At 38.0% G+C, this 15,702-nt stretch overlaps 1 protein-coding gene across 3 annotated transcripts in view; it reads left to right on the top strand.

The window, feature by feature from the left end:
- Positions 1-15,702, top strand: part of LOC133531332 (uncharacterized) — a 44,233-nt gene that overhangs the window by 24,833 nt on the left and 3,698 nt on the right. For all 3 annotated transcript variants that reach the window (XM_061869474.1, XM_061869473.1, XM_061869472.1), the window contains 3 exons: positions 11,046-11,148; positions 12,758-12,894; positions 13,318-13,464. In XM_061869474.1, coding sequence (XP_061725458.1) covers positions 11,046-11,148; positions 12,758-12,894; positions 13,318-13,464 — 387 coding nt within the window. The remainder of the gene's footprint in view (positions 1-11,045; positions 11,149-12,757; positions 12,895-13,317; positions 13,465-15,702) is intronic.

Here is a 15,702-nt window from a genome sequence, read left to right as displayed (position 1 = left end):
CACGCATGTGTTTCTACGTAACGATGCCGTGCGAAAGCCCCTGCAACCTACGTATACTGGGCCTTATCAGGTAGTTGAACGGGGAGACAAGTTTTTCAAGATTCTTATTAAAGGTAAGCCAAATAATGTCTCCATCGACCGGCTCAAGCCCGCGTACATGCTAAGCGAACCCGATCCTAGTCCAGCTTCTGATCAGCAGCTCGTAGCGCCACAACCAGCAAAGACTGAACGCAGAACTCGTTCAGGACGTGTTGTACGTTTTCCTAGCTACTTGTAATCGACCTAAAGGTCTCCGAAGGGGCTGATGTAGCAACACATATTATGTATGTTTAAATCGTTTTTGTTGTCAATGTTAGTTGCCTGCGCGCCGCGCTTCCGCGCCGCGCGTTGTACCCAAAAGTAACGGTCCAATCTTCGGGCGCATTCGTGCGCGCTCGGTTTTCCTAGCCAACTCAGTCATATCCGATACTTGACGCCGGGAGGCTGCGCGCAGGCCGATCGCTCTCGCTTGCATTTTAATTACGTTTTATGTGTACTTTTCTGTATTTCTTCTTCTACGGTGTTCTGTGCTATTTTCTTTCTTCCGTACTGTACTGACTATCTTCTGTGGACTGTGTTTAACCTATAATAAACTTTATAAATGTTAAACTACAGCATATTATTTAATAGCCCCATAGCTACAATCTAGTAAGTAGATTTTTTTTAATACGTCTTAAATGGTACGGAACCCTTCATGCGCGAGTCCGACTCGCACTTGGCCGCTTTTTACTTATAACTTTAGTTGTAGTTTTAGTTTTGAATCTTTTTCCTTTTTATCTTTATGTAGTTTTGTTTAAGATATATTTTAATGTAGTTTTTATTTTTTATTTTTTAATAATATATTCTTAGACGCTACTTACGATAGATTAATTTTGGGACATAATAAAACCCAACAAAAGCTATTCCAATAAAAAAAGTTCAAATTTAAGACTTCGGTTTCTATTTCTATGAAGGCCGATTTTCAGCCCACCGTGCGCCGTTTTGTCACCTAACTAGAGACGGACGGACGGTCATTTTTTGGTAGGTACATGGAGATTGTATTCCTTACGTCCGACTTCCATATTTAAATTGTATCAATTTTATAGTGACATCTGGTGGCGTAGTTTGCATAATCGGAAGTCGACTTTAAGCAAAAGTTAGAGATGTCTCGCTTCAATTAATATAAATCGCCTCCATCTTAACTAATGTTAACTAAATTTCTAAGTGTCGCCCCATGAGTAAGACTGACACCGACAAGGCCAGAGTTGAAACGCGAGTGCAAGACATTCACCATGGAATTCGTGGATTTAGATAAAGTGAAAAGTAAAAGTAAGTTATGTTATATTCATAAAATAGGTCCTCTGGGATCCTCAGATATTGATTTTCATCTCAATCTGAGCTTAAATGCCGAAATCAAAACTGGCGTGCGTTTTCTAAAAATTTGACCTCAGAATCATAATAAAGGTCCTCTGGGATCCTCAGATATCGTTTTTCATCTTAATCGGACCTAAAATGCCGAAATTTAAAATGGCGTGCGTTTTCTAAAAATTTGACCTCAGATTCACAATAAAGGTCCTCTGGGATCCTCAGATATCGATTTTCATCTTAATCTGAGCTTAAATGCCGAAACTTAAAATGGCGTGCGTTTTCTAAAAATTTGAACTCGGAATCATAATAAAGGTCCTCTGGGATCCTCAGATATCGATTTTCATCTCAATCTGAGCTTAAATGCCGAAATTTAAAATGGCGTGCGTTTTCTAAAAATTTGACCTCAGAATCATAATAAAGGTCCTCTGGGATCCTCAGATATCGATTTTCATCTCAATCTGAGCTTAAATACCGAAAACAAAAATGGCGTGCGTTTTCTAAAAATTTGACCTCAGAATCATAATAAAGGTCCTCTGGGATACTCAGATATCGATTTTCATCTCAATCTGAGCTTAAATGCCGAAATCAAAAATGGCGTGCGTTTTCTAAAAATTTGACCTCGGAATCATAATAAAGGTCCTCTGGGATCCTCAGATATCGATTTTTATCTCAATCTGAGCTTAAATGCCGAAATTTAAAATGGCGTGCGTTTTCTAAAAATTTGACCTCAGAATCATAATAAAGGTCCTCTGGGATCCTCAGATATCGATTTTCATCTCAATCTGAGCTTAAATGCCGAAATCAAAAATGGCGTGCGTTTTCTAAAAATTTGACCTCAGAATCATAATAAAGGTCCTCTGGGATCCTCAGATATCGATTTTCATCTCAATCTGAGCTTAAATGCCGAAATCAAAACTGGCGTGCGTTTTCTAAAAATTTGACCTCAGAATCATAATAAAGGTCCTCTGGGATCCTCAGATATCGTTTTTCATCTTAATCGGACCTAAAATGCCGAAATTTAAAATGGCGTGCGTTTTCTAAAAATTTGACCTCAGATTCACAATAAAGGTCCTCTGGGATCCTCAGATATCGTTTTTCATCTTAATCGGACCTAAAATGCCGAAATTTAAAATGGCGTGCGTTTTCTAAAAATTTGACCTCAGATTCACAATAAAGGTCCTCTGGGATCCTCAGATATCGATTTTCATCTTAATCTGAGCTTAAATGCCGAAACTTAAAATGGCGTGCGTTTTCTAAAAATTTGAACTCGGAATCATAATAAAGGTCCTCTGGGATCCTCAGATATCGATTTTCATCTCAATCTGAGCTTAAATGCCGAAATTTAAAATGGCGTGCGTTTTCTAAAAATTTGACCTCAGAATCATAATAAAGGTCCTCTGGGATCCTCAGATATCGATTTTCATCTCAATCTGAGCTTAAATACCGAAAACAAAAATGGCGTGCGTTTTCTAAAAATTTGACCTCAGAATCATAATAAAGGTCCTCTGGGATACTCAGATATCGATTTTCATCTCAATCTGAGCTTAAATGCCGAAATCAAAAATGGCGTGCGTTTTCTAAAAATTTGACCTCGGAATCATAATAAAGGTCCTCTGGGATCCTCAGATATCGATTTTTATCTCAATCTGAGCTTAAATGCCGAAATTTAAAATGGCGTGCGTTTTCTAAAAATTTGACCTCAGAATCATAATAAAGGTCCTCTGGGATCCTCAGATATCGATTTTCATCTCAATCTGAGCTTAAATGCCGAAATCAAAAATGGCGTGCGTTTTCTAAAAATTTGACCTCAGAATCATAATAAAGGTCCTCTGGGATCCTCAGATATCGATTTTCATCTCAATCTGAGCTTAAATGCCGAAATCAAAAATGGCGTGCGTTTTCTAAAAATTTGACCTCGGAATCATAATAAAGGTCCTCTGGGATCCTCAGATATCGATTTTCATCTCAATCTGAGCTTAAATGCCGAAATTTAAAATGGCGTGCGTTTTCTAAAAATTTGACCTCGGAATCATAATAAAGGTCCTCTGGGATCCTCAGATATCGATTTTCATCTCAATCTGAGCTTAAATGCCAAAATCAAAAATGGCGTGCGTTTTCTAAAAATTTGACCTCAGAATCATAATAAAGGTCCTCTGGGATCCTCAGATATCGATTTTCATCTCAATCTGAGCTTAAATGCCGAAATTTAAAATGGCGTGCGTTTTCTAAAAATTTGACCTCGGAATCATAATAAAGGTCCTCTGGGATCCTCAGATATCGATTTTCATCTCAATCTGAGCTTAAATGCCGAAAACAAAAATGGCGTGCGTTTTCTAAAAATTTGACCTCAGAATCATAATAAAGGTCCTCTGGGATCCTCAGATATCGATTTTCATCTCAATCTGAGCTTAAATGCCGAAAACATAAATGGCGTGCGTTTTCTAAAAATTTGACTTCAGAATCATAATAAAGGTCCTCAGGGATCCTCAGATATCGATTTTCATCTCAATCTGAGCTTAAATGCCGAAATTTTAAATGGCGTGCGTTTTCTAAAAATTTGACCTCAGAATCATAATAAAGGTCCTCTGGGATCCTCAGATATCGATTTTCATCTCAATCTGAGCTTAAATGCCGAAAACAAAAATGGCGTGCGTTTTCTAAAAATTTGACCTCAGAATCATAATAAAGGTCCTCTGGGATCCTCAGATATCGATTTTCATCTCAATCTGAGCTTAAATGCCGAAAACAAAAATGGCGTGCGTTTTCTAAAAATTTGAGCTCAGAATCATAATAAAGGTCCTCTGGGATCCTCAGATATCGATTTTCATCTCAATCTGAGCTTAAATGCCGAAATTTAAAATGGCGTGCGTTTTCTAAAAATTTGACCTCAGAATCATAATAAAGGTCCTCTGGGATACTCAGATATCGATTTTCATCTCAATCTGAGCTTAAATGCCGAAATCAAAAATGGCGTGCGTTTTCTAAAAATTTGACCTCGGAATCATAATAAAGGTCCTCTGGGATCCTCAGATATCGATTTTTATCTCAATCTGAGCTTAAATGCCGAAATTCAAAATGGCGTGCGTTTTCTAAAAATTTGACCTCAGAATCATAATAAAGGTCCTCTGGGATCCTCAGATATCGATTTTCATCTCAATCTGAGCTTAAATGCCGAAATTTAAAATGGCGTGCGTTTTCTAAAAATTTGACCTCGGAATCATAATAAAGGTCCTCTGGGATCCTCAGATATCGATTTTCATCTCAATCTGAGCTTAAATGCCGAAAACAAAAATGGCGTGCGTTTTCTAAAAATTTGACCTCAGAATCATAATAAAGGTCCTCTGGGATCCTCAGATATCGATTTTTATCTCAATCTGAGCTTAAATGCCGAAATTCAAAATGGCGTGCGTTTTCTAAAAAATTGACCTCAGAATCATAATAAAGGTCCTCTGGGATACTCAGATATCGATTTTCATCTTAATCTGAGCTTAAATGCCGAAACTTAAAATGGCGTGCGTTTTCTAAAAATTTGAACTCGGAATCATAATAAAGGTCCTCTGGGATCCTCAGATATCGATTTTCATCTCAATCTGAGCTTAAATGCCGAAATTTAAAATGGCGTGCGTTTTCTAAAAATTTGACCTCAGAATCATAATAAAGGTCCTCTGGGATCCTCAGATATCGATTTTCATCTCAATCTGAGCTTAAATACCGAAAACAAAAATGGCGTGCGTTTTCTAAAAATTTGACCTCAGAATCATAATAAAGGTCCTCTGGGATACTCAGATATCGATTTTCATCTCAATCTGAGCTTAAATGCCGAAATCAAAAATGGCGTGCGTTTTCTAAAAATTTGACCTCGGAATCATAATAAAGGTCCTCTGGGATCCTCAGATATCGATTTTTATCTCAATCTGAGCTTAAATGCCGAAATTCAAAATGGCGTGCGTTTTCTAAAAATTTGACCTCAGAATCATAATAAAGGTCCTCTGGGATCCTCAGATATCGATTTTCATCTCAATCTGAGCTTAAATGCCGAAATTTAAAATGGCGTGCGTTTTCTAAAAATTTGACCTCAGAATCATAATAAAGGTCCTCTGGGATCCTCAGATATCGATTTTCATCTCAATCTGAGCTTAAATGCCGAAATCAAAAATGGCGTGCGTTTTCTAAAAATTTGACCTCGGAATCATAATAAAGGTCCTCTGGGATCCTCAGATATCGATTTTCATCTCAATCTGAGCTTAAATGCCGAAATTTAAAATGGCGTGCGTTTTCTAAAAATTTGACCTCGGAATCATAATAAAGGTCCTCTGGGATCCTCAGATATCGATTTTCATCTCAATCTGAGCTTAAATGCCAAAATCAAAAATGGCGTGCGTTTTCTAAAAATTTGACCTCAGAATCATAATAAAGGTCCTCTGGGATCCTCAGATATCGATTTTCATCTCAATCTGAGCTTAAATGCCGAAATTTAAAATGGCGTGCGTTTTCTAAAAATTTGACCTCGGAATCATAATAAAGGTCCTCTGGGATCCTCAGATATCGATTTTCATCTCAATCTGAGCTTAAATGCCGAAAACAAAAATGGCGTGCGTTTTCTAAAAATTTGACCTCAGAATCATAATAAAGGTCCTCTGGGATCCTCAGATATCGATTTTCATCTCAATCTGAGCTTAAATGCCGAAAACAAAAATGGCGTGCGTTTTCTAAAAATTTGACTTCAGAATCATAATAAAGGTCCTCAGGGATCCTCAGATATCGATTTTCATCTCAATCTGAGCTTAAATGCCGAAATTTAAAATGGCGTGCGTTTTCTAAAAATTTGACCTCAGAATCATAATAAAGGTCCTCTGGGATCCTCAGATATCGATTTTCATCTCAATCTGAGCTTAAATGCCGAAAACAAAAATGGCGTGCGTTTTCTAAAAATTTGACCTCAGAATCATAATAAAGGTCCTCTGGGATCCTCAGATATCGATTTTCATCTCAATCTGAGCTTAAATGCCGAAAACAAAAATGGCGTGCGTTTTCTAAAAATTTGAGCTCAGAATCATAATAAAGGTCCTCTGGGATCCTCAGATATCGATTTTCATCTCAATCTGAGCTTAAATGCCGAAATTTAAAATGGCGTGCGTTTTCTAAAAATTTGACCTCAGAATCATAATAAAGGTCCTCTGGGATACTCAGATATCGATTTTCATCTCAATCTGAGCTTAAATGCCGAAATCAAAAATGGCGTGCGTTTTCTAAAAATTTGACCTCGGAATCATAATAAAGGTCCTCTGGGATCCTCAGATATCGATTTTTATCTCAATCTGAGCTTAAATGCCGAAATTCAAAATGGCGTGCGTTTTCTAAAAATTTGACCTCAGAATCATAATAAAGGTCCTCTGGGATCCTCAGATATCGATTTTCATCTCAATCTGAGCTTAAATGCCGAAATTTAAAATGGCGTGCGTTTTCTAAAAATTTGACCTCGGAATCATAATAAAGGTCCTCTGGGATCCTCAGATATCGATTTTCATCTCAATCTGAGCTTAAATGCCGAAAACAAAAATGGCGTGCGTTTTCTAAAAATTTGACCTCAGAATCATAATAAAGGTCCTCTGGGATCCTCAGATATCGATTTTCATCTCAATCTGAGCTTAAATGCCGAAATTTAAAATGGCGTGCGTTTTCTAAAAATTTGACCTCGGAATCATAATAAAGGTCCTCTGGGATCCTCAGATATCGATTTTCATCTCAATCTGAGCTTAAATGCCGAAATTTAAAATGGCGTGCGTTTTCTAAAAATTTGACCTCGGAATCATAATAAAGGTCCTCTGGGATCCTCAGATATCGATTTTCATCTCAATCTGAGCTTAAATGCCGAAAACAAAAATGGCGTGCGTTTTCTAAAAATTTGACCTCAGAATCATAATAAAGGTCCTCTGGGATCCTCAGATATCGATTTTCATCTCAATCTGAGCTTAAATGCCGAAAACAAAAATGGCGTGCGTTTTCTAAAAATTTGAGCTCAGAATCATAATAAAGGTCCTCTGGGATCCTCAGATATCGATTTTCATCTCATTCTGAGCTTAAATGCCGAAATTTAAAATGGCGTGCGTTTTCTAAAAATTTGACCTCAGAATCATAATAAAGGTCCTCTGGGATACTCAGATATCGATTTTCATCTCAATCTGAGCTTAAATGCCGAAATCAAAAATGGCGTGCGTTTTCTAAAAATTTGACCTCGGAATCATAATAAAGGTCCTCTGGGATCCTCAGATATCGATTTTTATCTCAATCTGAGCTTAAATGCCGAAATTCAAAATGGCGTGCGTTTTCTAAAAATTTGACCTCAGAATCATAATAAAGGTCCTCTGGGATCCTCAGATATCGATTTTCATCTCAATCTGAGCTTAAATGCCGAAATTTAAAATGGCGTGCGTTTTCTAAAAATTTGACCTCAGAATCATAATAAAGGTCCTCTGGGATCCTCAGATATCGATTTTCATCTCAATCTGAGCTTAAATGCCGAAATCAAAAATGGCGTGCGTTTTCTAAAAATTTGACCTCGGAATCATAATAAAGGTCCTCTGGGATCCTCAGATATCGATTTTCATCTCAATCTGAGCTTAAATGCCAAAATCAAAAATGGCGTGCGTTTTCTAAAAATTTGACCTCAGAATCATAATAAAGGTCCTCTGGGATCCTCAGATATCGATTTTCATCTCAATCTGAGCTTAAATGCCGAAATTTAAAATGACGTGCGTTTTCTAAAAATTTGACCTCGGAATCATAATAAAGGTCCTCTGGGATCCTCAGATATCGATTTTCATCTCAATCTGAGCTTAAATGCCGAAAACAAAAATGGCGTGCGTTTTCTAAAAATTTGACCTCAGAATCATAATAAAGGTCCTCTGGGATCCTCAGATATCGATTTTCATCTCAATCTGAGCTTAAATGCCGAAATAAAATGGCGTGCGTTTTCTAAAAATTTGACCTCGGAATCGGAATCATTATAAAGGTCCTCTGGGATCCTCAGATATCGATTTTCATCTCAATCTGAGCTTAAATGCCGAAATTTAAAATGGCGTGCGTTTTCTAAAAATTTGACCTCAGAATCATAATAAAGGTCCTCTGGGATCCTCAGATATCGATTTTCATCTCAATCTGAGCTTAAATGCCGAAAACAAAAATGGCGTGCGTTTTCTAAAAATTTGAGCTCAGAATCATAATAAAGGTCCTCTGGGATCCTCAGATATCGATTTTCATCTCAATCTGAGCTTAAATGCCGAAAACAAAAATGGCGTGCGTTTTCTAAAAATTTGACCTCGGAATCATAATAAAGGTCCTCTGGGATCCTCAGATATCGATTTTCATCTCAATCTGAGCTTAAATGCCGAAAACAAAAATGGCGTGCGTTTTCTAAAAATTTGACCTCAGAATCATAATAAAGGTCCTCTGGGATCCTCAGATATCGATTTTCATCTCAATCTGAGCTTAAATGCCGAAAACAAAAATGGCGTGCGTTTTCTAAAAATTTGACTTCAGAATCATAATAAAGGTCCTCAGGGATCCTCAGATATCGATTTTCATCTCAATCTGAGCTTAAATGCCGAAATCAAAAATGGCGTGCGTTTTCTAATAATTTGACCTCGGAATCATAATAACGGTCCTCTGGGATCCTCAGATATCGATTTTCATCTCAATCTGAGCTTAAATGCCGAAATTTAAAATGGCGTGCGTTTTCTAAAAATTTGACCTCGGAATCATTATAAAGGTCCTCTGGGATCCTCAGATATCGATTTTCATCTCAATCTGAGCTTAAATGCCGAAATTTAAAATGGCGTGCGTTTTCTAAAAAAATGACCTCGGAATCATAATAAAGGTCCTCTGGGATCCTCAGATATCGATTTTCATCTCAATCTGAGCTTAAATGCCGAAAACAAAAATGGCGTGCGTTTTCTAAAAATTTGACCCCAGAATCATAATAAAGGTCCTCTGGGATCCTCAGATATCGATTTTCATCTCAATCTGAGCTTAAATGCCGAAATTTAAAATGGCGTGCGTTTTCTAAAAATTTGACCTCGGAATCATTATAAAGGTCCTCTGGGATCCTCAGATATCGATTTTCATCTCAATCTGAGCTTAAATGCCGAAATTTAAAATGGCGTGCGTTTTCTAAAAAATTGACCTCGGAATCATAATAAAGGTCCTCTGGGATCCTCAGATATCGATTTACATTTGAATCTGAGCTTAAATGCCCAAATCCAAGATGGCGGACGATCATTCAAATTGAGTGACCGGTTTGTATTGGGGTATCCGATCGCGTGGCAAGATACTTTTACTTAAGGGTAACGTTTGGACGGAAGCTTGTTTGGATACCCAAAGTATTGATATCGCTTCCGGAATGCTATTTTAACGGTCGGGTACCCTTTCAAAATTGTTTTAAAGTCTAAGGGTACCGTTTGAACGGAAGCTTGTTTGGATACCTAAAGTATTGATACCGCTTCCGTAATGCTATTTCAGCGGTCGGGTACCGTTTCAAAATGGTTTTAAAGGTACTTTTATTTAACGGTACCGTTTGGTCGGAAGCTTATTTGGATACCCAAAGCGTTGATATCGGTACCGAAATGCTAGTTTAACGGTCGGGTACCCTTTAAAAAGACCGGTCAAAACCGTTTTTAAGGGTACCTTTTCAGTCCCTGGTTATAAGTGGTGTTTAGTTCGAGTATGAAGACTCCAGGGGACATTGATGCCAGATGTTAAGTTTTTGCATTCGTATTGTCTTAAATTAAGTACCTTATTAACCTAAAACTTTTAATGAAGTATATTTGGTACAGTCGTTGTCAAAGATATGTTTACAGTTTTGCTCCTTACTAATAAGGCGAAAAATGTAAACATATCTCTGACGTCGACTGTACATTTTCTGAGTCTACTTGAAGTAAGAGTAGAATTGATAAAAAGGAACCCCCTGAACTCTTTGTGTGGGTAGATCAACTTTTTTGTGTAGTTATTCTGTCCCGCTGCCCAGGGAGCAATAGTGTTACAGTTTACTAGAACAAATGTTTTAGACCTAAAACATGCTTATAGCTCGTTTTTTTGCATTTTAGAAAAAAGTTAAACAATCTTTTTATTGAAAAACGCTTTTTACAAGCTTTTATTTAACTTGCCCTGTTAGTATGTATGGGACAAATCTTGCAAGTTAAATTTGCCCCACTTCCCGGTTTCCGATGAAGCTGAAAATTTGCATACATATGTTAGTTGGGTGACAATTTAATTTTATGGTACCATCAAGCTGATCTCATGATGGAGACAGGAGGTAGCCATAGGAACTCTGTGGAAAAAAGTACAGTCAGTGATAAAAGCTTGTATCAAAAATGCAATTTTTGCCAAAAACTTATTTTTCAAAAGTGTTTTTCAACTAAAACACGTTAAAATCGCTTACCTTCTTTCTAATGCTGAAAAACGAACTATAGCAGATGGTTTATTATGAAAATGGCTTATAGCTATCACAAAAATGCATGTTTGGTACATTTAACAATAAAATCAGGAGTTTAAGAGTTGTCGTGCTGAACGTAGCCATGGCAACCAGTTACACTAAAAAGTTGATACGCTCATATGCACGAGTATAATGAGATGTTTCTGTAACTATGCTGTTTATGTTTCAGTCCGACGACGAAGGAAGCACAGTGAAGAGAATGTTTACTTCCAAGCCCCGCCCGACCGTAGGACGAGCGCTGAAATCATCGTCATACACTAAAGTTAAAACTGGTAAGAACTTGGCGCGCACTTCCGTGCACCTTTTTTTAATTTATTTAATTTTAAATAAAAACCGGAAAAGTGCGAATCGGACTCGCCCACCGAGGGTTCCGTACTTTTTAGTATTTGTCGTTATAGTGGCAACAGAAATACATCATCTGTGAAAATTTCATCTGTCTAGCCAGTACGGTACAATTATTTTTATTACGCCAGGAATTAGTACCTTTAATGTTTAATCTGTTAACTTCAAATAACTCAGAAAATCATGTTTTTAAAAACGCTAGGCGCCAATTAAAAAGGATAGTTATTTGAAGTTAACATATTAAACATTAAAGGTAATAATTCCTGGCGTAATTAAAATAATTGTACCTTAGCGTTTTTTTCTTAAAAATGAGATCGATAACTTGAAAAATTATAACGCCTGCAAAAGTGTAATAGCAAGCAAAATATAAATAAGTAAAAAATGGAAACCACAAATAAAATGGCTCATATTATAATTGAATATGAAGGTACAAAAATTTGGCTTTTATAGAATTTATCAATAACCACGGGTACATAGCGTAATAAAGTACACCCGCCATTCTGACTGTCAGGATGGCGGGTGTACTGTTTTTTGATGATAACTTTATGTACCGTGAGGTACATTTTTTTTTAACGGAGGTACTAAATAGTACAAATTAGGTTTCATTTATTTTTATTTAGGTACACTCGCCATTCTGACTCTCACGACATTGATGTGCACGTATCAGCTATAAGCTGCCTGTGCATTCATAAATAATAATAAATAATAATAAAAATCTCAGGCCTTTAGTAACATCGTCGATACGAAACCTGATTTCTTGACTTTTGCTCGATATAAAAAATCTCGAACATAGGCCAAAAAAACACCTTAAAAACTTGTACCTAACTGTTTTTGCACATACTCATCGTTTACTTTTTTAGGGTTCCGTAGCCAAATGGCAAAAAACGGAACCCTTATAGATTCGTCATGTCCGTCTGTCTGTCGGATTATTTTTCCTCTACTTGAAACGGTCAACCGTAGCGGTACCGTTTGAAGAAGGTACCTATTTAATGTTATTTATTTGGGTACCGTTGTTGGAAATCTTTATTTTAGATTACCGGTCTTTTACCGTCTGATTCGGGTACCTTTACTGTTGGATACCTATGCAACTGATACCTTTATTTTAGGTTACCGGTCTTTTGTCGTTTTATTATGGTACCGTTACTGTTGGATACCTATGCAACTGATACCTTTATTTTAGGTTACCGGTCATTTGTCGTTTTATTATGGTACCGTTACTGTTGGATACCTATGCAACTGATACCTTTATTTTAGGTTACCGGGCTTTTATCGTTTTATTATGGTACCGTTACTGTTGGATACCTATTCAATTGATGGCTTTATTTTAGGTTACCGGGCTTTTATCGTTTTATTATGGTACCGTTACTGTTGGATACCTATTCAATTGATAACTTTATTTTAGGTTACCGGGCTTTTGCGGTTTTTCAGTCCCTGTATCGAAATGAGTATTTATTTGTATTTTGTATTAATATTATTATATTTTATTATTTATTGTTCAAACGGATACAATATTATAGTGTACGTAAATATTCTTCGCAGAGAAACCTGCACCCACCCCCGTGAAGCAGTACACCAACACTAGCAAGAACAAATCACTTCTCAAGCCAAAAAAGGAGCACCCGGAGATCATCAACGAAGAGGAATTCTTGGAGGACGACGACTTTGACCTTGACGAGGTGAGTGACCCCTTGTAGTATACAGCAAGAATAAATCAATTCTTAAACCAAAAATATAGCACCCGGAGATCATCAACAAAGAAGAGTTGGAGACTTTCACTTTGACGAGGTGAGTGACCCGCCGTGAGTGACCCAATATAGCAAGAACAAATCCTTTCTCGAACCACAAAAGGAGCACCCGGAGATCATTACCGAAGAAGAGTTTCTGAAGGACGACAACTTTGACCTTGACGAGGTGGGTGACCACTTTTAGTATGCAGCAAGCACAAATCCCTTAACAAACCACAAAAGGAACACCCGGAGATCATCAACGAAGAATAATGCCTGGAGGACCTGACGAGGTGAGTGACACGCCGTGAGTGACCTCTTGTAGTACACAGTATGCAGCAAGAACAAATTTCTTATTTTAAATCTTCATTTCAGGATGTCGGCGAAGAATGGCAACCCGACGACGAGGACGTGACGACACTGACGACAACCAAGTCGCAGCCGATCCGGCGCCCCGAGCGGATGGATGAGGAGATACCGAGCGACGACGACAGCCACTCTGAGGACGACAGCTTGTATGACGTGAGTACGACATGAGGGCGACACGACAACGACACGGGGAGGTGCCGAGCGGATGGACGAGGAGATACCGAGCAACGACGACAGCCACTCTGAGGACGACAGCTTGTATGACGTGAGTACGACATGAGGGCGACACGACAACGACACGGGGAGGTGCCGAGCGGATGGACGAGGAGATACCGAGCAACGACGACAGCCACTCTGAGGACGACAGCTTGTATGACGTCAGTACGGCACGGGGGCGACACAACAACGACACGGGGAGGTCCAGGGCGGATGGACGAGGAGATACCGAGCGACGACGGTTGCCACTCTGAGGACGACAACTTGTATGCCGTGAGTACGACACGCCTGCGACTCGACGGCGACACGACACTCACTCATCACTCATCAGTATTAGGATTTACCAGAATATAGCTTTACATATTGATCGTATACGATCCGGCATGGGTAGGTACTTTAACGGTTTGATAATGGAGATGTGTTTAGATTTTGTGACCATTTTAGCTTCGTTAAGTCTGATGGCGACCGTACACCGAGCTGCAAAAGTACACACCCATTTTATGAATGCATTCCATAATGTTTTGTCATCAAAAAAACTTACATATTTTAAGGTGGTTCGATTTTCATACAAAAAACAATCGCTATTAATTAATTAATTACACAATATTATTACATAAATAGTTGCGCATCTATCTAATTTCGAATATTCATTTGCGCTAAATTAATAGAAAAACTTTGTTTCATACAGAAATCATGCAATAATCAACGTTATATTTTTATAAATTTTACTCATGTGTGTGTGACAAATGTCGTGTACAAATACATTGCGGCGTTGCCACTCCATGCCTCGGCCGGTCATCGGCGCGACGTTGCGATGTTTGACGCGTTTATAGCTGACTTTGTCGACACTGACACTCAGTGTGACCAGGCGTACGATAATTGTCGTACATGTACGATAATTTGGGCCCCGGTATGACGTAATGTTCCAAAGAGCATTATCGTACACTAAAGTACTATACTTTCAGCCCTTGGATGATGCCACCTTAAAACGCTAGTAATTTGAAGCAAAATATGACACTTTCTCTCAGAAATAGGCTAAAATTAGTATCTTTTGGGTGTTCGGCTCCTTGGTGTAAGTTTAAAGTTTAAAATGTCACAATTTCCTGTATACCGTTTGAGTCTATCCCAAAAATACACAAACATAAACAGATTTTTTGCGCAATTTAGACGAAAATTGTCTTTTTTTATTATTAATTGGAAATTTAAGCTTATTTTGCTAGACATTTTTAGGGGCTGCCTTTTTGATTGGCGTAGGTACGATATTTTTTTCAACGGTACAATAATATTGACACTCAAATACGATAATTCTCTTCCGCTCACCTGGCAACACTGCTGAAACTTGACAGAATCTGGGGGCCTACCGCGAAAACCTAAATTCGCAAATTGCGGGGATCTTTCTCTTTTACTCTCACTAAGACGTAATTAGAGTGACAGAGAAAAATGCCCGAAATTGACGAATTTCGATTTTCCCGGTAGCCGCTCTGGTGCTTGAGGTACTTGATAGAAAACAACGCTGCCGCATGTTCTGAATTGTGATTTTATGTGTTTTTGGATTGAAAATGATAGCAACGTCTAAATCAAGTTACAAAAATCATCGATATTCTGGTCCGCGAAAAACCAGGAAAAGTGTAACTGTAATTGGAGTCTACAAAAATGACCAATTCATAGAAAATATAACCTAGAAACTAGTTCACTTTTATAAAACTCAATTTTGCCCGAGATTGTACTTAGGCGAATACCTAAGGGAGCTAAGTGTATTGATCTTGAATAATTAGTTGGCTAATACATATATGACTCCAACATGATATGGACATTTACATCATAACTATTATACCTAGTTGGTTACTAAGTTCTGTTACTCGATTTCTTTCTTTCTTCCTAGCGTTGTCCCAGCATATTGCCACGGCTCAATGGAGCTTGGGGTCCGCTTTGACAACTAATCCCAAGATTTGGCGTAGGCACTAGTTTTTACGAAAGCCACTGCCATCTGACCTTCCAACCCAGAGGGTAAAACTAAGCCTTTTTGGGATTAGTCCAGTTTCCTCACGATGTTTTCCTTCACCGAAAAGCGACTGGTAAATATCAAATGATATCTGTTCTGAAGTTCTGTTACTCGATTTGCAACCTCTTTATTTCCGTTAAAACAAATGCTACCGAAAAAATAAAAAATGACAT

Source organism: Cydia pomonella, chromosome 25 (genome assembly GCF_033807575.1).
Source record: "Cydia pomonella isolate Wapato2018A chromosome 25, ilCydPomo1, whole genome shotgun sequence".
Lineage (NCBI taxonomy): Eukaryota > Metazoa > Arthropoda > Insecta > Lepidoptera > Tortricidae > Cydia > Cydia pomonella.
Note: the sequence above shows the minus strand (reverse complement) of the source record. Positions and strands in the feature narration are given on the sequence as shown.